Genomic DNA, 23,865 nt, shown 5'->3' on the forward strand with positions numbered 1-23,865 from the left:
GCATAAAATTCCCATTTTCACAGTATTCTTTTGATTTTCTAAAAAAAAATTAGTCTCTTATATTGGACACCACCATTATTTTTATGGTAGTTTAAAGTAGAATTAAACCCTAAAAATTAATATGGTTAAATGCTATATATATTTTATATACTGTACTTACTGCACTACCCTAAAGGACTTCAAACTAGTCACAGGAGCTCCCCATCTTGGAAAGTGCGCTCTGAGCAGCTGTTGAAAAACTAAGCTTAGGGGTTGTAGCAAATGAGGTTTGTCTGTCATATAAGCTGATGCTTCACGGCTAATTAATACATTCTGATGATAATTGCACTGGTTTCTGAGGTGCCATGTAGTAATTTCCTGTATTAAGTACTAATGAGCATGATAATTATATTGTGTATATATAGTATATTGTGCATCAGTCCCTAAGTTAAGTAACTGACAGCAGAACAGCAAATAGCAACACATCTAATAGCTTGCAAGTTTCTATAGAAGTCATTGGGAATTGTCAAGCCATATTTTCAATCGAGATATCAGTTTTTTTCAAGTTTGTAAACTTCTAAATTTGAGGTTTTTTTTATTTGAATGTGTTTTCCTTATTGATAAATAAGCGAACATTCAAAACGCAAGTTTATTCGATTTAGAAAAACAAACTCGCATTCGCAAACTTAAAAATTAATAAGTAACCCCAATAATGTACAACATTTCTGCCCTACTTCTTTAGTTAGACCTTAGTTCTCCATTAAGTCCTTGATTGAGATGTATGCATAAACCTGCAATATTTATATCAAGTTTTCATTTTGAACTTAAAAACTGCACCGAAAAGGCCTTTGAAAATTAAAAAAAAAAAAAAGACAACCAAGTGTAATCAGAATTAATTTTATTAATCTATAGAACTGTAAACAGAACACATCCCAAACATTTGTACAGGCTAACAAAATCCCATCCTTTGAATAGGATAAGTAATCAAGACTTACAGTACCGAGTAAACAAAACAAGAAATTAAACAAAAGAGCACAGTATATGAGATGAGCTGTCTGTAAAGAAAAGGATTATTTTGTAGCAACTAAGGAAAAAACAGGCACAAGGGTGAGTATTCGGTATGATATACAGGTTAAATCCTCGGGGGAATGGAGGTGTTTAAATAAGGTACATTAAATAATGTGGAGTACCATCTAAAAATCTGTTTTTACCATCAAAACAGACAATTAAAGGACAAATAAAGCCCTGGATGAATATTATTATTATTACTATTATTATTAAAAAGTAGACTGATAGAGAGCAATGCGTACACTTTTGAATTTTTAACTTCAGTGGTACAGAGCTGCTAACTGTGGGGAGTGAACCAAAGGGCAGCTCAGTATTCATACAATATAAATAGCCAGAGGGTTTATCTAAGGTTACGGTTGCCCTGTAAACATAAAGTACCTTATTATAAGAGGTCAAAATTAAACAAGAAATATTGTTTATTTAAATGGTATTGCAAGGACCAGCATTTTCGGTTTAGAACATCATGGATGATGTGCTTCCTGATAACGGATCCTAGATATAAAAAGGGTATTTAAAGGGTGATGTGAGATGAATGGTGAAAGCAGAGTAAAAGCAGTGATTTTAACTATAACCCTTTATTAGGAATGACACTACATGTTTCGAGACCTAAGTCCCTTTTTATCAAGTGTAGGTCTGAAACATATTGAGGCCCATTTATCAACACTATGATTTTTGTGCATTAAGAGTTTTTTTTGAAACCACAACTAAAGTAATTTCCATGAATGTCAGTCATTTATTAAAAGATCTGAATTAAAAAAGCACAAAAAATAAAAAACACATGGAAAAAACATGAAACCTGCGACTTATTTGTGTTGTCGCACAAATGCAAGTGTCAAAACAAGCCAGAAAACCTCTAAAACCACAAAGCAAAGAAAGATCAACCAGATATAAATGGGACACCTGCCATTGACTTCTACATAATCTCAACAAAGTTTCAGATGGTTTATTTTTTCTTTTTCTTCTTTTTGTGTTTTGTTCACAGTAAATCGCTCAAAAAATTTGAGTTTTGGTGCAAAAAAATTAATTGTGGACAAAAAATTCCACCGGTAGTAATTGTGTCATTTCCTAATAAAGGGGCAATTAAAATTACTGCTTTGACACTGCTTTCAAAATTCATCTCATATCAAATATCACATTATTATAGTGTCTGCATACTGGCACTTTGTAACTCATGGAATCAGCAGGAACATAGCAATTAGATTTTCTGTATTTAAAGGAGTATAGATTCTCAAGAGGAGATGATATTTCTTCCAAAGCACTGGTAAGGCTCCATCTAGATTATGTAATTTTGGAGTCTAGTGCTTAAAAAGGAATATTATTGAAATAAAGTCCAGAGAATTCAATTATGAAGAAAGACTGGCCAAAATGGGTGTAAGATGTGCTTAAGTGGGATTATGATAACACTGTATAAATATATATGGTGACCATACAATACACTCTGATCATTTATTCATCAGTAGAGGGTCCCTCTTAAACCATGAAAGTTTTTTTTTGTATAGAATTACATAATTTCAAGAAAAGGTTAGTTAAAAAAGTGAGAAAATACAAGGTAACTGAAATTAAATCGTTTGATCCGGAGACTGGTTCAATTCCCTTTCTGATCAACTAGTATTTAGGCAGGATTAACTAGGTCATAAAGGATGAACTTGCATACATGGAAAACAAGAAAAGCACAAGAGGGCTAGATACTGAATCTGTGTCCAGAGTTTTAACACTACTGGTACAGTTGTTTGTGTAAAGAATAATAAACACTAAAGGAGCTTTGTTAAATAACAATAGTTCAGGCACAATAAACTGAAGTATACAAAAGCATTCAACAAATAAATTCTTGTTTTCTTTTATGTTGAGATGCTGCACTACATTTACAAACAAATATGGTAATTTTCTTTATATGGTAATGGTCACGGCTTGTAAATATATCTATTTTTGTAGTGGGTTAAAAAAAGAGTCTCCTGTTTTCAATGATATTTTATTTTGTGGCATTTGAGATCTCTTTGCCACCAATAAGCTTTTGACATGTAAATCTAAAAATGGAGTAATATATTTTAGATAGTAGGTCTATATATCTGAATAATTTAACAGAAAAAAGATAGTTCTAATTCAGAAATTATGTACTGTACAATACCTGTGTTTAATTTGAATTTTAACACTTTTATTTTGCTAATCCATGTCCATTCATTTAACTTCCACCAATACAATACTTAGAAATATACTATACTTAATACTAAGTTCTTGGTTTCAAGCAAAGAGAGAGTTTATAAATATGATTTGTTTTGTTCTTTTCTTATACAATGTTATTTGAACTATTAAACCCTCCATAATATTGCAGACAAATCATTATGTCTTATTCATGCATATTTAATGTACTGCTTCCTTCAGCTTTATTGGAATCCACATAAAATATTTTCCTTTCCCTTACTAGGAATTCCAAAAACTGGAAAATGGCTTATGGCATATGCAGGGCTGTATTTATATAGCCCTGCAGCTTTAGGGGGGCGGTCACGTGCTGCTGAAAGTGATATCACATGTGTATCCTGGGCATGTGGATCATCCCCCCCACTTCTTCATGATACTTCTGGGCTGGAGAACCCAATGGACCATTAAGCAGCAATAACAATAATAGAAGCTTAATTAGCAGCAAGTACTTGATTACATTTTCAGTCTCTATATCAGAAGATTGGCTAAAACAATTAGAACAAAAATGTAAAAAGATATACATCATCATCATTTTCCCCATTGCTTCTGACTTTTTCATGCAGCTTTTGTCTTATGATCTTTTGGTACAGTGCCTTGCAAAAGTAATCATCCACTTGACCAGTTCTCTCATTTTACTGAAATACAAAGCCTGCATTGAAAATGTGTTGTCTATAATATTTTTATTTAAAAGCATTCAAATTCAGAATTTTGCTGAAATGTGGTTTAAATGTGACATGTTTTATGTTAGAATAAAATCAAATACAGCTATATTTTGCAGCAATAACAAATTATTTAGGAGTAAGTATGTACTAGCTTTGCTCACTGTTAATTTTGGTCGGTATGTTATTTGGGTTAGTTGGATGACGATTCATTTTTCAGATTATCAGTTGGATTGAGATCAGGGCTTTGACTGGGCCACTGCTGGACATTTACCTTTTGTTTCTGAGCCACAGCAGATGCATAACTGTCCTGCTGAAAGATTAACTTTCTCCCAAGATTCACTTTATTAGCATTCCTAACCAGATAAGCAAGGTGATAGTGGCATGCTGTTAGGCTGCTTTTCATCAGCAGGATCTGGCTATCTTTTTTAAATATAAGGACACATGAATAATGCATAATAAAGGCAAATACTAACGTAACCTTTTAAAGTGTATGAATCTTGGAAGAAAATTCATCTTTAAGCAGGACAAATATCCCAAACTCAAGATACATTAGTAAATAAATTCTGATCATTAAAGCAGGTATTGAAATAATTAATCACAGTGAATTATAAAACAATTTAAAATCAAAGCAAAACAGAGTATCACTGGTTGTACAATAGTGCAAATTTGGATGAATAAAATGTCGTACTTAATAGCAGAAATCTTAAAACAAGTATCAGCTTAGTTTCTTCTTCTTTTTAAATCACAGCAGTGGCAGGCAGACAGACAGAGACAGCACATATGTAGTTCCTACACAATTCTGTTTCCCACACAAAAACTGCTATATTGACTGTATGTTACTCTGTTATTTAAAGACTGTAGTGATTGAAGAAAAACTTAACGGATTCTAAATCATTATATGGCTCACAAAGCAAAATGCCAGATTTAACCTAGGTCCCATGCATTAAATTTTAAGAACACTGTTGCCAGCAAACAAATGTCTTACTTTACATACGACTTAAATGTCGTACATTAACGGAATAATAGAAAACTGAAATCTGTGTAATAAATAACAGATATTCAGTGTAAATAAAGTTACAGTAGCAGCCATATTAAAAACATCCTGAAACCAGGTAACTTACAGTGCAAGATCATATACAGCAATCTGAAGGCTGATATGAATTCTCAAATCAGCATTTAAGCCTAATTTAACAACTGCAGTTTTATGGTTAATTAACACTGACTAGTTATAATAGAGCACTGAAACTAATTCCTTGCATATTTTCATACACATGCAGTGCAATATTAAACTCTCTGGTCATAAAAGGTCTAAAAGGTAACCCTTCAATTTCCAAAACAAAATACACTGTAAGTAATGGCATGTAAAAAAATTTTTTTTTTCCTTCAAATTTTGGGTACTGTTATTGTGGTTATACAACAAATCCTTTTGTCGTACAACTAGAGGTTATCTACAATCCACAAATCTTGCATCCTGACATTACTGAAGCATGATTAACTTGCGATGCTTCCATAGACATAAACTACATTTATTATACAAAAAACAAGCTGTACGTAGACAGAAGATATAACTTACTCTTGAAAATCCTTAGTAATTTACATACAGTGGCTAAATAAGTTATAAATATGTTTGTTATTATATCATCAGCACCTTATTTTACATTAGCCTGGGAAACATTTTAGTTATGATTTGTTTTTTGTTTTTTTAACGTGGATCTATAGTGACTAATGCTTTTACCATCTGGGGAAGAAAAAGTTTCCAGTGCAATTACAAATAAATTACAAATAAGCCTTTGAAAAAAAGTAGACTTGAGTCCCTTCACTGTATGTACACATTATTTCTTTGACAAGCTGGGCATTCCTGCTGTGAGTAAATGAAAGCATGAATTTCAACCATGATTTAATGATCATTCTTTTCTTCTTATTGGCATTCCACTATGCATATTCCATTTATACCAAATTTTATATTACCGAAAGTTCAGCTAAATAAATTTTTCAGGAAAACAGGTCGAGAAAAGGGCCAGCAATACTCATTAGGAACTGGTCCTCTAACATTGCACTCGAAGAAGGAGAACATAGGGAACCAGATACGTGCTCGTCGGCTCTGCTGGTAGGCACGGGTGTTAGCCAGTGTGTGATAATAAAGAAATAGTCGGGTGGTAATATAAAATGCAATAAAGACATCAATTGAATAATGCTCATGCGCAGCCAAGATAAAAAAGATACCAAAAAGGTTAAGGACCCAGGATAATGTGTGCAGAAAGTTCCAGCTTCGAGGAGTATCTGATAAAAACAGAAAAAAAGCACAATTTGGTGACAGCTGTATGGAGTCTGGATTCATTGAATTACAGGATACACTTAAAACACACACTTTCTAAGTGTTCTTTCTAATGGCATAGGAGGATGTTAGGGAACATAGTAACATAGTTATATAGTACATGAGGTTAAAAAAAAATACAAAACTATCAAGTTCAATCCTGCTAGCTTTTCTATGTACAAAAGTGTAAAATAAAAACAAAAAGTATAAAATAAAGGAAGCAAATTGGATCATTACAAAGTACAAACTGAAAGATAAAGGGAAACACATGCACACTCCAAACGAATTCCCTTGATCACTCTATAGGGTTTTTTTTTTTGTTTTTAAATTAATCCAGTGCAATTCGCCTCTTAATACCTAAAATGCAATTTTCCCTCATAAATTAGAGAGGCATTATGGCTACAACCTAGACGTTATTCATCAATTTGGATGCAAATTAGTCTTCTTTATAAGTAAATTGCATGCAAGTTGTAGCACACATTATTTCCTCCTAGATTTGTGTCCAAATGGCATCACTCCTGGTGTCCAGCATTAAAAATGGCATTAATGCCCAATTTAGTCAGAGCCACTGTTGCAGTTTGCTAAGGGAACACTGGAATCACCAGGCCTATGCTGACAGTAACTGCAGGGTTCCCAGTGCAGGAATCTCAAAAGAGATGCAGCAGAGGTGGTTTGATAGGTGAGGTAGATAAGTCTTGCAGTGGTATTTTGGATGGGTTGTAGAAAGGATAAGTAAGTGAAAGGCCAGTAGTCTAGGTGATATATAATTAATGAGTGAACTAGTATACTGTGGTTTCCTGACTACATAGAGAAATTAGCTTTTGCTTCACCTTGTGTTGGTCGTATTTTAATATAAAATCTGTATGTTCAATGTGAGATATGCTGGTGTTTCATAAATATGGGCTAATGATAAAGATAGGGTTGGCAAGATTTTGCCAAGAATGAAGAAGAATGGTAGTATTGTTTATGGTGACAAAGTGTGGAAGCAGGACATGTGTGGGTAGTTATACAATCAGTTCTTTTATTTTTTATTATTAAAAACAAAAAGACATCCAAAAGGATATAGCAGTGAGTCAGTTATACGCTTGAGGTGACAGTGACTGGTGTGTTGGAGTTCTTGGTGAATTAGTAGAAACTAACCTTTTGCGTGTTGTAAGACAGACAGTGTTTGATGCATTACCTGCTATAGCTATATAGCAGAGAACTAATAAATTTACGGCTTCGACTGTCTTATTTTTGGGGGGAGATGGTGGAAGCAAGACTGCTAGTTTGAAATGTGTGAAAGGTGAGTGAAAGTGTGTATTTCCCCCTATAGATACAAATAAATTGCACATAGGTGACAGTACTTGTGATTTTATTTTTAAAATTGTTGTGTAACTTTGACATTTATTAAGTTGGAAGTAGGTTTTGCTATAGTAAATCTATGACTAAGGGGCATATTTTTAACCCACTTGAGGTTCAGGTTCATAGAAATCAATTGCAGAATTATGGCTTTTGAAGTATAAGAAGGAATAATCCTACAGGAACAGACTAATTTTATCTAAGCTCCATCAGAACCACTTTAATTGATGTCAGGTGTATATTTGTATATGTATGTGAGTGTATAAATAGGTCAGTATAGGTTTATGTGTTTGCGCTGGTGTTCACTTTGAGGGGTTGAACTTGATGGACTTTGGTCATTTTTCAACCTTAACTATGTATACTAACAACTACTGATGATTTGACAATGTAATTGGTTGGCAATTGTGTTATAAAGGTGGAATAAGTTCCAGTCATTTTGCAAGAGTGTGTAGAATTTTTTTATCGAGTCTATGTGGGCACATTCTCACATCAGATAATTTCCATTTAAGCAATTTTGACTACTCATAACTGCTTATTCCCTCACAGTTGCTTGACTTCACTGGTATCAAACAGCATATTAGACATGCATTTCAAATGGCTAAGAGCTGGCTGAGAGTGCTGCTTGTCTGCGACTCCAACTGGAAAAGGGCATCTAGCCTGTCATGGCATTGCAGTAGAGCCCTAGTGCAGAATATTTATATATATATATATATATACAGTGGTGTGAAAAACTATTTGCCCCCTTCCTGATTTCTTATTCTTTTGCATGTTTGTCACACTTAAATGTTTCTGCTCATCAAAAACCGTTAACTATTAGTCAAAGATAACATAATTGAACACAAAATGCAGTTTTTAAATGAAGGTTTACGTTATTAAGGGAGAAAAAAAACTCCAAATCTACATGGCCCTGTGTGAAAAAGTGATTGCCCCCCTTGTTAAAAAATAACTTAACTGTGGTTTATCAATTTCAATTTTCAATTTCAATATCAATTTCTGTAGTCACCCCCAGGCCTGATTATTGCCACACCTGTTTCAATCAAGAAATCACTTAAATAGGAGCTACCTGACACAGAGAAGTAGACCAAAAGCACCTCAAAAGCTAGACATCATGCCAATATGCAAAGAAATTGAGGAACAAATGAGAACAAAAGTAATTGAGATCTATCAGTCTGGTAAAGGTTATAAAGCCATTTCTAAAGCTTTGGGACATTATCCACAAATGGCAAAAACATGGAACAGTGGTGAACCTTCCCAGGAGTGGCCGGCCGACCAAAATTACCCCAAGAGCACAGAGACAACTCATCCGAGAGGCCACAAAAGACCCCAGGACAACATCTAAAGAACTGCAGGCCTCACTTGCCTCAATTAAGGTCAGTGTTCACGACTCCACCATAAGAAAGAGACTGGGCAAAAACGGCCTGCATGGCAGATTTCCAAGGCGCAAACCACTTTTAAGCAAAAAGAACATTATGGCTCGTCTCAATTTTGCTAAAAAACATCTCAATGATTGCCAAGACTTTTGGGAAAATACCTTGGGGACCGACGAGACAAAAGTTGAACTTTTTGGAAGGTGCGTGTCCCGTTACATCTGGCGTAAAAGTAACACAGCATTGCAGAAAAAGAACATCATACCAACAGTAAAATATGGTGGTGGTAGTGTGATGGTCTGGGGTTGTTTTGCTGCTTCAGGACCTGGAAGGCTTGCTGTGATAGATGGAACCATGAATTCTACTGTCTACCAAAAAATCCCGAAGGAGAATGTCCGGCCATCTGTTCGTCAACTCAAGCTGAAGCGATCTTGGGTGCTGCAGCAGGACAATGACCCAAAACACACCAGCAAATCCACCTCTGAATGGCTGAAGAAAAACAAAATGAAGACTTTGGAGTGGCCTAGTCAAAGTCCTGACCTGAATCCTATTGAGATGTTGTGGCATGACCTTAAAAAGGCGGTTCATGCTAGAAAACCCTCAAATAAAGCTGAATTACAACAATTCTGCAAAGATGAGTGGGCCAAAATTCCTCCAGAGCGCTGTAAAAGACTCATTGCAAGTTATCGCAAACGCTTGATTGCAGTTATTGCTGCTAAGGGTGGCCCAACCAGTTATTAGGTTCAGGGGGCAATTACTTTTTCACACAGGGCCATGTAGGTTTGGATTTTTTTTCTCCCTAAATAATAAAAACCCTCATTTAAAAACTGCATTTTGTGTTTACTTGTGTTATCTTTGACTAATAGTTAAATGTGTTTGATGATCAGAAACATTTTGTGTGACAAACATGCAAAAGAATAAGAAATCAGGAAGGGGGCAAATAGTTTTTCACACCACTGTATATATATATATATATATATACAAACATCTTAGACAAGAAAGCTCCTATGCCATTTCACGTGGCAAGGTAGTAAGTGTGGTAAGATAGTATGAGGGATCAGTTAATAACAAAAACCTTGAAACAGACAATAAAGACAAAAATGGAATAATCTATATATCACACACGTGCTTAAAAACAAAAAAATAAATTAACTTATTATTATTTATTGCTCTTAAGTGGCTATAATATTACTGGCAAATATGGCTTCAAGTTCAGTTGGACTTACATTCAGTGACAAAGAAATTGAGCATAGTTAGGACCACTGTGTGTCCACTAAACATGTAATCACCACACGTGTGCACTCCAGTCAGTGTCATGCCAAAGCCACTCCAGATTGCAAAAGCTCGTTGAAGTTTTGCCCAGATGTTATCATAAAGCTAAAAAAGAAATTCTTAAATTAGACATGGTTAAATAAAAGCAAATCTATGGGGCCTCATTTATAGACTCAAGAATAAGTGCAAAGTGGTAGTTAAGAGTTTCACTTTATTTGTACATGAAGCCTTTATTTGTAAATGTGCACCTGAAGCTAAAAAACTAATGGATACATTACTTTAAAAAGTGTCCTTAAACATGGACATATATTGTCACTCAGGGTGCCACACATAAAAACTTGACACACTGCCTTCAGACAATCATGCTGTGTAGCAAGTTTGATGGCTTCATTTTGAATATGTGGGGCATCTGTATTTTTGGGATGGCCTAAAATCTCTGCAGCCCCACATCAGATGTATGTCTTTTACTAATCCCCTTTTTAGACGCATGTATGTATATTTTTCATTTATATAGATGGAAAAAATAAAATTCACAGGAACAGTATACATCCTATACACATAGCTATAGCATATATTTGGATTTGGAAGGAATGCACCTGATATGATTCAAAAATGTCATCAAAGCCCAGCAGGTCACATTTCCCACTAGTGTACTGATATAAAAATGAAGTTTAGAATGCATTCAGTAAGAATAAATAATTCGTTGTGGGGGTAAATTCTTATACTTTTCTCTGTGTTTGGCAAAGAAAGAACAAACTGAACACTTTTATATCTAGGATATATAGTATAATGTGTACTGAATTTATTAGGACAGGAATCTGCAGATGTCCGTTCACAAACTTGCAAAAAGTTAGTTAAAAGGACTAACATGTACAGGGTCTTCTAAAACTTGGAGCCTAAAGGCACTGCCTGAGTTGCCTTGACTTTGAGCTGGTCCTTCCTACAGCCCTTTTCTTTCTAAAAATGTGAAAAATTGCTTAAACGCAATACTGCAACCCACAGCACAGGTTTTCTTAAATGCAGTTCAGATTAACCGCATATACTTTCAAACACAGGTGTGGGACCTGTTATGCAGAATGGTTGGGACCTGGGGTTTTCCAGATAAGGGATCTTTCATAATTTGGATCTCCAGATCTCCATACCTTAAGCCTACTAAAAATAATTTAAAGATTAAATAAACCCAATAGGATTGTTTTCCCTACTATTATACTTAATTATATAATGATTTGGACCAAGTATAAGGTACTATTTTGTTATTACAGAAAAAAAGGAAATCATTTTTAAAAATAAGAATTATTTGTTTATAATAGAGTCTATAGGAGACACCGTTCCTGTAATTCGAAACTTTCTGGATAACAGATCCTGTACCTGTATTGTATTTTCACATTTGCAACATTATGTGACTGTTGATAATTCTCTGCAAAATAAATGTATTAAAAAATCATGCATAAATGTATACCTCCTAACTATGTAAAATGGCAAATTATATTGTAGTGTCACCCACTGTGACCTACAGCACTTATATTTGCCTATTTGTGTCTGTAAGTTACCCTACCATATAGATTGTAAGCCCTACGGGGCAGGGACCTCCTTCCTCTTGTGTCCTCGACTCTTAACTTATTGCAGCTGTATTTATCTGTATTTATTGTTATACTTTGTATTTATCTATTATTAACACCCTGTTGTAATTAATGAATTCTACTGTACAGCTCTGTGTACATAAGTAGCGCTTTATAAATAAAGATATACATACATACAAAGATATACATACATACAAAATTAGCACAGGTATGGGATATGTCATCTAGAAGAGACTGTTATATAATTTAAAACAATGCATAAAATCTAGCAGACACATTAAACAATAAAAACCTAATACAAATGTTTTGTCATGAATGCAGATCTATACTAACATCAATTGCAATGCATTGGGGCATATTTATTAAACAGCAATCTTAACTTATATAGGACTTTAGAGGCATATTTTACTTTAGTTAGAAAAAAATAGGAAAATTCATTATTAATAAATATATATAAAGGATCGATTATGGTATTGCAATACGCACACAAATATTATATATATTGTGTTATATATATTTTATACCTTTCCTGAACACTGCAGATGTTCTCCTGGAACAGAAAGTGATGTGACAAACATGGTGACACACCGCAAAAGAAATACTGTTCCCATCAAGCTGCACAGTCGACGCAACAAAATTGACCTTGAAAAAATTGAAGAAACAAAACATATTTAGCCAACTTATAGCATACCGTCAGTTTACTTGTTAATGTGCAAAATGCTTGCCTACTGTAAAAGTGAATGCACAGTATAATCAGAAAGCCTAAAGATATAAAATATTTCAGGGAAAGCTTTGCTTAGGTAGATGGGTTATTATTTTGTTGTACTTGGGGAATTGCCTTCCTTAAAGGGGAATGCAAGTCTAAATTTAAAAAGCATACTGCCCAATAGTCCTCCTACTGTTTAGTAAAAACACCACACTTTTGGCTCACCTAATCAAATATTTACTCAGTCACACTTACTTCACATTTTCTAGAACAGGCAGCCATCTCTAAAAAGGTATTCTCCCTTCCTTTCCCTCCTTGCTTCATACTGCACGTGTTTCATTCCCTCCCCCCCCCTCCCCTTTGCCAGATCCACTTCTGATTGGCTGGTAGGCATGTGTAGCTCAGAACAGGAAACAGGATCAAGTTACACACATGCTCAGAGAATAGAAAGCTGCCGCTGGCAGCCTACAGGAAGGGAAGAGAGATTTCAGTGATGTCACTGTAGGCTTCACACTGCTGTAGGCTGCCAGCACCATATCTCAGAGAAGCAAGCAGGGATCTGGGAATTTAGATATGCAGTAAGTACTTAAAAAGAATGCCTTTAGACTTACTTTTAATTTATATTAACCTTTCATTGTCCTTTAAAGCAACTAAACACCCAAACATTCGTTTGTATTGAAAAGTCAAGTAATTGCCTGTTCCTAGCCATCTGAATCACATATTTAAGAAAAAATGCAACCCAATTACGCTTTGTCTGACTTTTGTGCAGTGTCTGGTGGGACATTTACCAAAATGGACGCAAGTGTACATGCATTTTGTTGTAAATAAGATGCAGCTGCGCCAAATATTTTTACAGTCTGTCTGCCATCAGTTTGTATTTTCTTTATTACATTTTTAGTAATTGTGTTGGGTTGAAAAACCCAACATACTGTTCTTCAACTTCAGCTTATTCTTCCACTTTTTCTTCTTTTTCTAAACGCTACTCCTCCTACAGTTTTAGGGGTACAACACCCAAACTCGCCACACATCTTCGCCCTATAGTGGAGTAGGTTGCTTGTGCTTTTCTAAGCGATCCCGCCCCCCGTCTTTTTGTGGCGCTGTTCTGAACACCCCAATTTTCCCATTGATTTTGACAGGAAAGATTTTCAAACTGCTGCCACACTTACAGCTTTGAAGCTACACCCCCCAAACTTAAATAACATAATCATTGGGGTCATCCCAAATGATACAGCGACATTTGTTGGATGACCCCAAAGTGGGAGGGGCCAACAACAGCCAATCAAATTTTACTCATTTACTTTTATAGGGAAATTGAAAATGCTGCCAATCTTACAGCTTTGAGGCTACACTCCTCAAACTTGAATCACAGTCATGGGGTCAGCCTGAATGAAAATATGATGATTGTTGGATGCCCAAAAGTGGGCGGAGCTGTGAACAGCCAGTCAGACTTCACCTATTGAATTTTTTGGTTTAAATTTAAAATGCCGCCTTTCTCACACTATTTATGTCATGGTTCCAAAACTTTGCACAGTCAGTTACTGGCTGACTACATATTGAGGGTTAGAACAAGTGGGCAGAGCCACCAACAGCCAATCCATTTTCACCCATTAAATTTCATTGGTTTATATTTAACTGATGCCATTATTTAAGTATTAATTCCAGGGTTGTTAAACTTTCCACAGTTAGTCACTGGGTATTTGCCGTTCAAAGTTGGAAAAAAGTGGGCGGAAACACCAACAGCCAATGTCATTTCACCTATTAACTTTCAATGGTGAAGTGTAAAATGCTGTCAGTCTCACAATTACATTTTTAGCATGCAGATATGTATAAAGGGGAACATCTGTGTTTTCTCCGGATAATGTGAGGATCCCTTTGTAGGTTAATTTTCCCCACCCCACAATTACCAAAATAATGGAAAAAATTTTTCCAGTATAATAGCATGCATGAGAGTTATTAAAACTCACACTTGATACATAAAGGACAACTAAAGTTTAACCAAAGACGTAGGCTAGAAGTATTGTACGACATTATGTTTTGGGTTTCAGTACTAGGCCAAGGCAACCACAGACCTTTAGCAGTGAAGATTTGTGCCTCCAAAAGATGCCCCCAGTAGCTCCCCATCTTCTAGTCCTGAGGTCACATCAAAGTTCCCGTGCCTTTTATGTTACACTATAGGACCTATTTATTATGCTGTGTAAAAAACGATAACATAACTTGGCACACGTTGCCAGGCTTTGCCATGTAAAGACCGGCATAAAGTCAGTGTAATTTTTTTATTTGTTCTTTCTTCCTCAGGAACTTCAGACGGCAAACCACTCCACTTATTTTACACAGCTTTTTACACCGTTTTTTTGGCACATTTCGATTTACACAACATAATACATAGGCCCCATAGACGGTTTGAGGATATATAATATTTTTTCCCTCTATGAAACAAAACAACAGTTTTTCTAACCTTTTTGACATTTCCTTGATGTTTCAGCCTACTGGAAATATTAATCTTTTTACTGTCATTTTTGCAGACAGTTTTTGAATACTTTATGCTCTTTCACTTTAGGGGCATTTCCTGGAAAAACTACTATGGCCTGAATCAATTTTAGCTGTAAAAAACAGTTTTCATAATATACAGACACATATCAGAAATTACATTTATGAACATAAATACAACTGATTTGTGTAACTTTAATTTAGAAATAATTAAGATATGGCAGTGGCTACCAAACTGAGGTGGTAAACCACATGCAGTGGATGAAAAAGCCAGTTTGGGTGAGGTATTTTTTTGTTAGATAACCCTAAAACAAATGAAGAGTCACATTTTTAGCAACTTTATATTTATTTCAAACCCAGTAAGGAAGTAAAAGGCAACTTAGCAAAAGTATTTGTTTACAAAACCATTAATCACTACTTCACCAGTAATAATCCTGCCAAAGTGATTCTTTTAATTCTAAATGGTATAACAGTAACAACCTTCTATATGTTTGAGGCAGAAAATAACCTTTTCCTGTCCTACATGCAAGGACAGTGTAGACAGACAAAACCACCTACACTGCTTCAAATGGAAGCTCCATACCTCTAAATTAAAGGGGTGGCCTCTGGTGCATGGATTGTTTTTATGGGAAAAAAAGAACATTCCCTATCTGCCTATAATCCCCTCTAATGTACTTGTACAGAGTAATCATTTCCAGTTTAGTTGCACATCTCTGCACTCTCTCCAGCTCATTAATATCCTTTTTGAGGACTGGAGCCCAAAACTGCACTGCATACTCAAGGTGAGGCCTTACCAGGGACCTAAAAAGAGGCAAAATTATGTTTTCATCCCTTGAGTCAAAGACAGAACTTTACTTACTTTAGTAGCCATCGAATGACACCGCCTGGAATCAGACAACCTGTTATATAAAACCCCCCCAGATGCTTCTCCATTAAGGATACCCACAACAAACTACCGTTTAGTAAATACGTTTATATTATTTCTACCAAAGTGCATAACTTTGTACTTGTCCACATTGAACCTCATTTTCCAGTTTGCTGCCCAGTTTTCTAATTTTGTCAAATCGCTCTGCAAAGTGGCAGCATCCTGCATGGAACTTTTTTTTTTTTTTTTTGCACAATTAAGTGTCATCAGCAAAAATAGAAACAGTACTTTCTATGCCCACCTCCAGGTCACTAATAAACAAGTTAAAAAGCAAAGGACCCAAGACTGACCCCTGCGGTATTCCACTAACAACACTGGTCCAATTAGAAAATGTTCCATTGCAATCTATCCTTCAGCCAGTTCTCTATGCAATTACAAATATTATGTTCTAGGCCAGTGCTATCCAACTTCTGTGGTACCGAGGGCCAGATTTTCTCTAGCATACATAGTGGAGGGCCGCTAATGGAAGTCAGTTTTGACCACTCCCCTTTTTTAAACCTCACCTACTTCAAACCACACCCATGTTATCACAATGGTGGTAGTGTAGCAAAAACCCAAATGCTTGGTCCTCGCTGTGGGGATATCAACTATCATTCATATGTGAAAGAATTATATTATGTCATATTAAGACACACCCTTAAATCCATATGCCTCCCCTGTGGATAACACAGCAACCCCCAGCACATACACACCTTAGGAACCATTTAATGGCTATATCCAAACTTCTAACAAAGAATAGGGCAGGCAGAGTATGGCACACACAGGCAGCATAGGGCAGGCAGAGTATGGCACACACAGGCAGCATAGGGAAGGCAGAGTATGGCACACACAGGCAGTATTCTGCCTGCCCTATGCTGCCTGTGTATGCCACACTCTGCCTGTGTGTGCCATGCACGGTCTGCCCTACCCTCCCTGTGTGTGTGCCATACTCTGCCTGCCCTATGTTGCCTGTGTGTGCCATACTCTACCTGCCATATGCTACCTGTGTGTGCCATACTCTGCCTGCCCTATGCTGCATGTGTGTGCCATACTCTGCCTGCCCTATGCTGCCTGTGTGTGCCATACTCTGCCTGCCTTATGCTGCCTGTGTGTGCCTAGCTCTCCTCCCCACCACTACTAGAGAAACTGGTTTCCCGCTGTTAGAGAGATCAGCCCCATCCAGAACCGCCAGTCTAGAGTTCACACTCCCATCTTTTTCACACAATCTGGCAAATCTGTTGGGATGCACAAACCCTGGTGCAGCCTCCCTCTTCCTTTTTCCCACAATAGACTTTCTAAATGTCACCCAGCTTACTGCCTCATCATCCTTTCGCTGTTCCCCTCCCCCCAAACTATCTGACCCCGCTAGCTCCTGCTCAGTGAGCAAGAGACTCCTCTCAAGCAGTGGCAATTCACCTACATCCACCTACATCCACAACAGAGGTAAGCACTTTGGAACTGTTGTTCCACAACCGCATACATTTGGTAGACTGTGCACTGTGCCAGACCTTTAATCTTGCTGACACTCATTATCCCAGTTATAGAAACAATTAAGCAAAACTAGGGGAAAAAGACTTGGAATAAATACAAACTTTGTACCTTGTTTTAAACCCCCTTAGTTTGTAACGCCTGTGGTTTATAACTCCACTTACAGAGCCCCACAGCAAGCTCCACTGGAGTCCCAGTGGTTCTATTTATGCTTTCTGTTCAGGTGCAACTAATCAAACCCCACCCACCTCAAACTAAGGGTAACTACAAAGGAATGCAACTTCTGGCAAACCTGCTGTAAGCCTTACCCAAACTTTGTAATTTAGCACCAAAAACAGCAAATACTTTTGAAAAATTAAACCCAAACAGTTAAACAACACAAATAACTTTGAATAAAGTTAATATACTTATCCTTTTTTTGTTGATTTGAGAAAGTTGTTTCAACCAGCCTGTTATTTAGTTGATAACTATAACCACTATAACCGATAACCACTAATGTACTGCAACTGTATCTCTGGGAGGTATTCAATGTGGATTTCAGGACAATTTTTCACAGAGATATAAAACCTTTAAAGTTAACATTTTACATTGTGTTAAGAACCCCACATTGCTAACTTTCTTAACTAGAAGAAAATTATACTTGTTGGTTTTACATTCATTTATAATTGGATACAGAATGCAACTTAACAAAAACGGTTAAAACTATTAATGCTAACACAGTTTCAAAATTAAAAGGAAAACATTAATCAATGTAAGTTATATTTTGTCCAGTACCTGTGTTTATGAAGTAGTAGTACAAGCATCCAGATGTAACACAGTACAACTCCGCACATCTCTGTCATTGCAAAGGCCCATGGTATTCGAGGAACACTAAGAAAGAAAGGAATCACGATAAGCACACGTAAGCTTGATTTGCTTTGCATTACCAGTAAACTGGGGCAGAATATTTTTTACCAGTCTCTGTTAAAATGATGTGGAAGTAACCCCTTGTAAATATATACTTATAGTCAAAGCTTGCAGTGGAAGAGCCACCAGTGAAATTTACTTTACATGTCCTTTAAAATTATTAATAAATGTTATTTCTATTGAAAAAAGTTTTTTTTATCCCTTTCTTAACACCTGGCTTTTAAACCATTTTGCTTTAGGGGCAGAGATGCGGAGAACCTGAGGCATCTTTTTTATTTATCCCTGAATAGGTTCTGAAAGTCTAGTAAAAACCTCTTTAAATCGTAATTGTCTCTCTTAGTAAAATGCACTTTATAATGACAGCAAAATATTGTAAATCCATAATGTGTATGCTACCTGCAATTTTGTTTGCTAGATATTTGAGAAACTCATTTATCTATGACTGCACTGTGATTGTGAACCATTGTTTGTTTGTTTATTGTTGTTTGTTTTGTTCCCCCCTTTCCTTTAAAAATTGCAAAAATACCTTAAAGAAATCGGGACATGTCACTATCCCTTTAAAATTGTCTTAGAAACTACAAAATTTAGGATAGCTTTGTTGTTTGGCAGTTTGGACTACAAATCCATACTTACCATTACTGGGTTCAGGAGAACGTGTACTTCCAAAGCTATAAGGCTTTGCGGAGTCAACATTTTATGGTTTTACTGCATATAAAATGCAGTAAATGTGTTGATATTTCAGTAGCTGAAATTACTTAAGCGAGAACTAAACCCTAAAGATGAATATGGCTAGAAATGATTTTATATTTTTTTATATACTAAACTGACTGCACTACCTAAAAAGTTTCAGCATCTCTATAGTAGTAATGATATTGGTCTTTACATTTGCAATGGGAGTTTCCAATTTTGGATTCTGTTAGAACGGTCTGGTACAGTGCACATTCTCAGTATGCTTTGAGCAACTGAAGCTAAACTTAGGGGACAGTTTTAAGCAGAAAATGAGGCTGGCCTGTCATATAAGCTGGTGCTGCAGGGCTGATTACTAAATTGTGATGCTAATTGCACTGGTTTCAGAGCTGCCATATAACATGAATTGTAATGAATTACTAATTAGCCTCATATGTTTTTTTATATTTTATATATGCAATATATTGTTGGTCCCTAAGCTCAGTAACTGACAGCAACACAGAATGTGCTGGAAATCAGCAGAAAAGATAATGGGGAGCAACTTTGGAGGTACATATTTCCCCTGCTAGGGGTTGCCTTGGGCTGGTACAGAAGCCCAAAACATGTACAACATTTATAGCCTATAACTTTAATTAAGCTTTAGTTTTTTTAAATAATATTTAATTTATTTTGGAGTCCATACTTGCCACATACTTAGATAAAACTATGACATAAGCTGTTCAGTATATCCCTTGCATTCATAGTTAGAAAGTTTTATAATGGTACCTAATGAGTAATGATATGTTTGAGATAAGATGGTGCAAAGTGGAAGCAGTTTTTCAAAAATATCATCAGTGTTTATACAAAAACCCCCACAAATTTTAGCAAAAGAATTGCAGTTGGTAGTTTGTAATATAAATACGTATTTAACCATTTTGGATTTGTTAGAATGTATTCTTTCCAAAATGTATGGTTTCCTGGGGTAAATTTACTATTAGTGGATTGGTACTTTTAAAATTTGGTGGTCTACCCCTGAGTGTTTTTTTTAGGAATTTAGTGTTATCTTATTACAGAAGTGGAATTACACAGAGTTTCTGCCATTTTTTAAAGTTTAGGTTCTGCCAGTGAAAAGGTTACATTTTTCATCCAGTGTCATTAACACCAGCTCTCCCAGTTTACCAGCCAAACTTCTTACATATGTAAACATATATTTAACACTGATATCATCATGTAAATTGCGTACAGACAACTTCTGGTCCTCCCTGTATACCTACATCCAAATCTCCACATTTTCCCCCATTATGCCCAGATCCTCACCTAACCTGCCTTCCCCAAACTTCCTTACTGCTCCTTTCCCCCATGCCTAACTTAAAATCTCCTCCAACCTCTTGCTAGAATTCATTATTTTCTTGAAGGCTAGCCTCTTCCCATAACTTTGGTACTAACGTATACCAAGACAGCCAGATCTTCCCAGGGCCCAGCTCCTCTCCTCCATCTTTTAATTCACTCCACCACATGACAAATAACAGCAAAACACAACAAAAGACAGTTCAGCATGTAGAGTTTTTGCAACAAATTACCCTATTGAACCTAATAAATTAATCCCCTATTATTACAATTTACCTTTCCTTCCTAACACCCTGCCCCCCCACACACACACCTGTATTAGAGCAGCTGCCGCCTGGGGTCCTCTAAAGGTCAGCTCCCCTTCCTACCCAAAATGGCAAATCTACTGTTGTGGACTAGGCACTCTGGGTTGCCACCTCTCCTGCCTGGGAACTCCGGAGGGCATGGCAAATATTAGATCTAGTCACATGCATTTCAACATATTTGAGCAGATAAAAAATATGGAGAAAATATGACAGATTGTGATCCCTCATGGACAAGCAGCTTCAGTGCCTACTTTACGTAGATTGATATTCAGATGGCCTACTCCACAACAATGTTGATGGCATACTCCACAACAGTATTGATGCTTCTTGGGCATTTCAAGTTACACTAGAACAAATTTGTAAGTCTTCATCCTGGATTTCAGCCAAAACATTTTTGAAACATTATTATGTAGATTTGTTTTCTTCAGTTGGATCAACTTTTTGCAAAAAAAAAAAAAGTATTAGAGGCAGTTCTTTCTGCTATATAATAGTTTTCTTTTTCTGGTTGTCTAGTATGTTCACCCAAAGGTGTGGATGCTGCCTAAGTAACCAGTGAAAAATGTATTCTTTTTTTCATACTTGCCATCATTTTCGTTTCCTGGTTACCTTAGGCAGCATTCACGCCATGCTTCCCAGTATGAAGCTCAGGCTTAAAAAACAATAGTAGAGGAGGGGGATAATAGAGAGCTAATAATTAAGAAAATTAATTAATTAATTTCTTTCCTATCAGTAAGTGGGGGCGGTAAAATACCCAGAGGCATGAGTGCTGCCCATAGTTACCAGGAAATGATAATTGCAGTATGTATGAAAAAAAAAATCTGTTATAGATCAACTTATCAGCTTATAGTTCTCATGGCATTTACAGCATTTTAAAGAAACTGCTGTCTTTCAAATTTAAAGTAACATATTTCTCAACTACTGGATTTTTTTTTTTTAAAGGACCATTTCCCTGTACAATTTACAATTGGAAGCAATTTCCCCATAAGCTTCTCCAGAAAGGCATTTAAAGCTGTCCCAGCATTTTTTCTTATTTTTTCCATTAATGGACTGTGTGATTTTTTTAGTTACTTTGAATGCTTTTCTTGCATACTGGATTGTTCTAGAAATCTTGTTGTTGCACATAAAAATTGGGTGAGCACCATAGGTTGTCTACATACAAAATGGTTATACTATACATACTAAGCATAACTGGCATTCATGTTTATGATATTTTATCTTTGGACTGTAAAACACAGGGCACATATGATGCTGTAAAAAAAGTTTTAAGATAATAATCCTAAATTTAATAAAAACTTTAGCAAAGTTTTGCAGTTTGGTACTTAGAGCAGAAATACACTTATACCCATTTGTAATTATCTGTATACAGTACTTAAAAATATATATTATTTCTAGGATCAACTTACCAAAACTTTTAACAAAGAGGGTTACTGCTCCAGGGCCTGTTACACTGGAGCCTAAACCATAATAAAGTATACATAGTCCAGTTCAGTTCAAGTCCTCTAGGCTCTGGAACTACCACGGAAGCACCACAAAACATGTAGAAAAAAAACCATATAAAAGTGCAAACAAATACCTAGTTGCCTCTATTCTGCTCCTTGGATTCCTCCATTTTATTTGCTTAGGCATTACAGTTTTGCTGTGCTATGACAGGAGCACAGGAGGCGAGCATAGAAGACCCTGTTTCTGCCACGCTTGCCGGCGCTGATCATCTTTCTATTGTGAAACCTTTCAGAAGACACCAGGTAGTCATAATTATAATGTTTTATCTTAACTTAAGGAAATGGGGCAGATGTGAAAAAGTAAACTTTAAGTTGAGTTTGAGCTTTCCAGTTTGGCAGTTTGAAGCAAACAGATATAAAAATTAAATTCAACAGAATGTGTACATTCTAGCTTACTACTAGTGGCATGTTTGGGCTTTTAATCCAAAGTAAGCCTTATTTCTGCTGTTTTTTTTTTTTTTTTTTACAAATCATAAAACTATACATATTTCATAGATATTGGGTCTTTCTAAATGAGTTGTATTTACCTGAATATGCTTTTGATATATTTCTCTATATTATGAGATTTTTTGTTTTATTTTTAGGTATTTATAATAAAATAGAAAGTAAGCAACATTTTAGCATGAAGTGATTATTCCAGAATTTTGTTTTAAGTACATTTATAAAATGATAATCGGTTTAATATAATTCTACAATCTTTCCAGATATAAGTTCCAAATTGCAAAGTCAGAATCATGTTTGTACTGTAACTCACCTGTCTAGAAAGATGTCTGGCAATGGTGGATATGTCTGCATGTCAGGAACACGTTCATGGACTATAACCATCACAAAAGAGGTAAACCCAAACACTATGAAGACATAAACACAGCTGATTGCGGTCTTCCAATACTCAGGATCAAGCCTTTTTGCTGGATTTTTGTGCTTCCCATTGGAATACTGATGCTGATCCATGCCAGAGTCTCTTACATGTCCATTATACTCCTGAGAAAGTTCTCCATTGCACAGCCAGTCTGAGTTTGGTGTGGCGCTGATACTGAGTGAGCCTGTTTGAGACTCAGTGTTCAGACCCAGTTCCTCCAAAACACCAGCATGTTGTTTTTGCAATTTGCGTATTGACAACATTAAACGTTTAATGTCCCCTAATACCTTAATTTCTAGTGGGGGTGATCTCAGGTCATATTCTGTAAGAGCTAACAAAGCTGTACCATCCAGACGGTGATGATTGCATAGCATGTCCACATAGTCACAGAAGCCTTCCTCTCTCAGCCATTTAGCTACATGCTTTGTAGTCCACCGTCGAATGCAGAGCTGGCTGTTTGCCATTGTTTTGGAAGAAACCTGTGTCAAAATTTTGACATTTTAATTCATAAAACAGTCATAAAACAGTTTCACTTATTAATTGTAATTCTGTACTACAGGTATGAGATCTAATATCTGGAATGCTTGCTCTCATCATTTTCCATAATTTTAAGCAGCATGGTAATGCAATATAGTTTAATGGATTTAAGTTTTCTGGATAATAGCTCACATACTTGTACTATGCTTTAAACCATAATACCATCATAGAGTCAGGATAATCCACAAATCCACAAACCTTTCTTGCACATTACGATTATATCTTCAACCAAGATCAACGTAGATAACTAAGGTAACTTAATATGTTTCTTCTTGACTGGTCTTCATTTTTTATATTTCATCATGTTTTCATTATTTGAAGACTTATGTCTTCTGCCTTTTTCCAGATTTTAAATAGGGGTCACTCACCCAGCAGCCAAAAA

At 36.0% G+C, this 23,865-nt stretch overlaps 1 protein-coding gene across 2 annotated transcripts in view; it reads right to left on the bottom strand.

Annotated features, from left to right (window-relative positions):
* Positions 1–860: 860 nt before the first annotated feature.
* samd8 (sterile alpha motif domain containing 8) overlaps positions 861–23,865 on the bottom strand; it is a 32,404-nt gene continuing 9,399 nt past the window's right edge. The window contains exons 2-6 of one of the 2 annotated variants that reach the window (XM_012966564.3): positions 22,842–23,425; positions 18,139–18,234; positions 12,304–12,421; positions 10,154–10,304; positions 861–6,185 (exon numbers count right to left, since the gene is read on the bottom strand). In XM_012966564.3, coding sequence (XP_012822018.1) covers positions 5,881–6,185; positions 10,154–10,304; positions 12,304–12,421; positions 18,139–18,234; positions 22,842–23,425 — 1,254 coding nt within the window. In that variant the 3' untranslated portion in view covers positions 861–5,880. 2 annotated transcript variants of the gene reach the window in all.

This window comes from Xenopus tropicalis, chromosome 7 (genome assembly GCF_000004195.4).
Source record: "Xenopus tropicalis strain Nigerian chromosome 7, UCB_Xtro_10.0, whole genome shotgun sequence".
In the NCBI taxonomy this organism is placed as follows: domain Eukaryota; kingdom Metazoa; phylum Chordata; class Amphibia; order Anura; family Pipidae; genus Xenopus; species Xenopus tropicalis.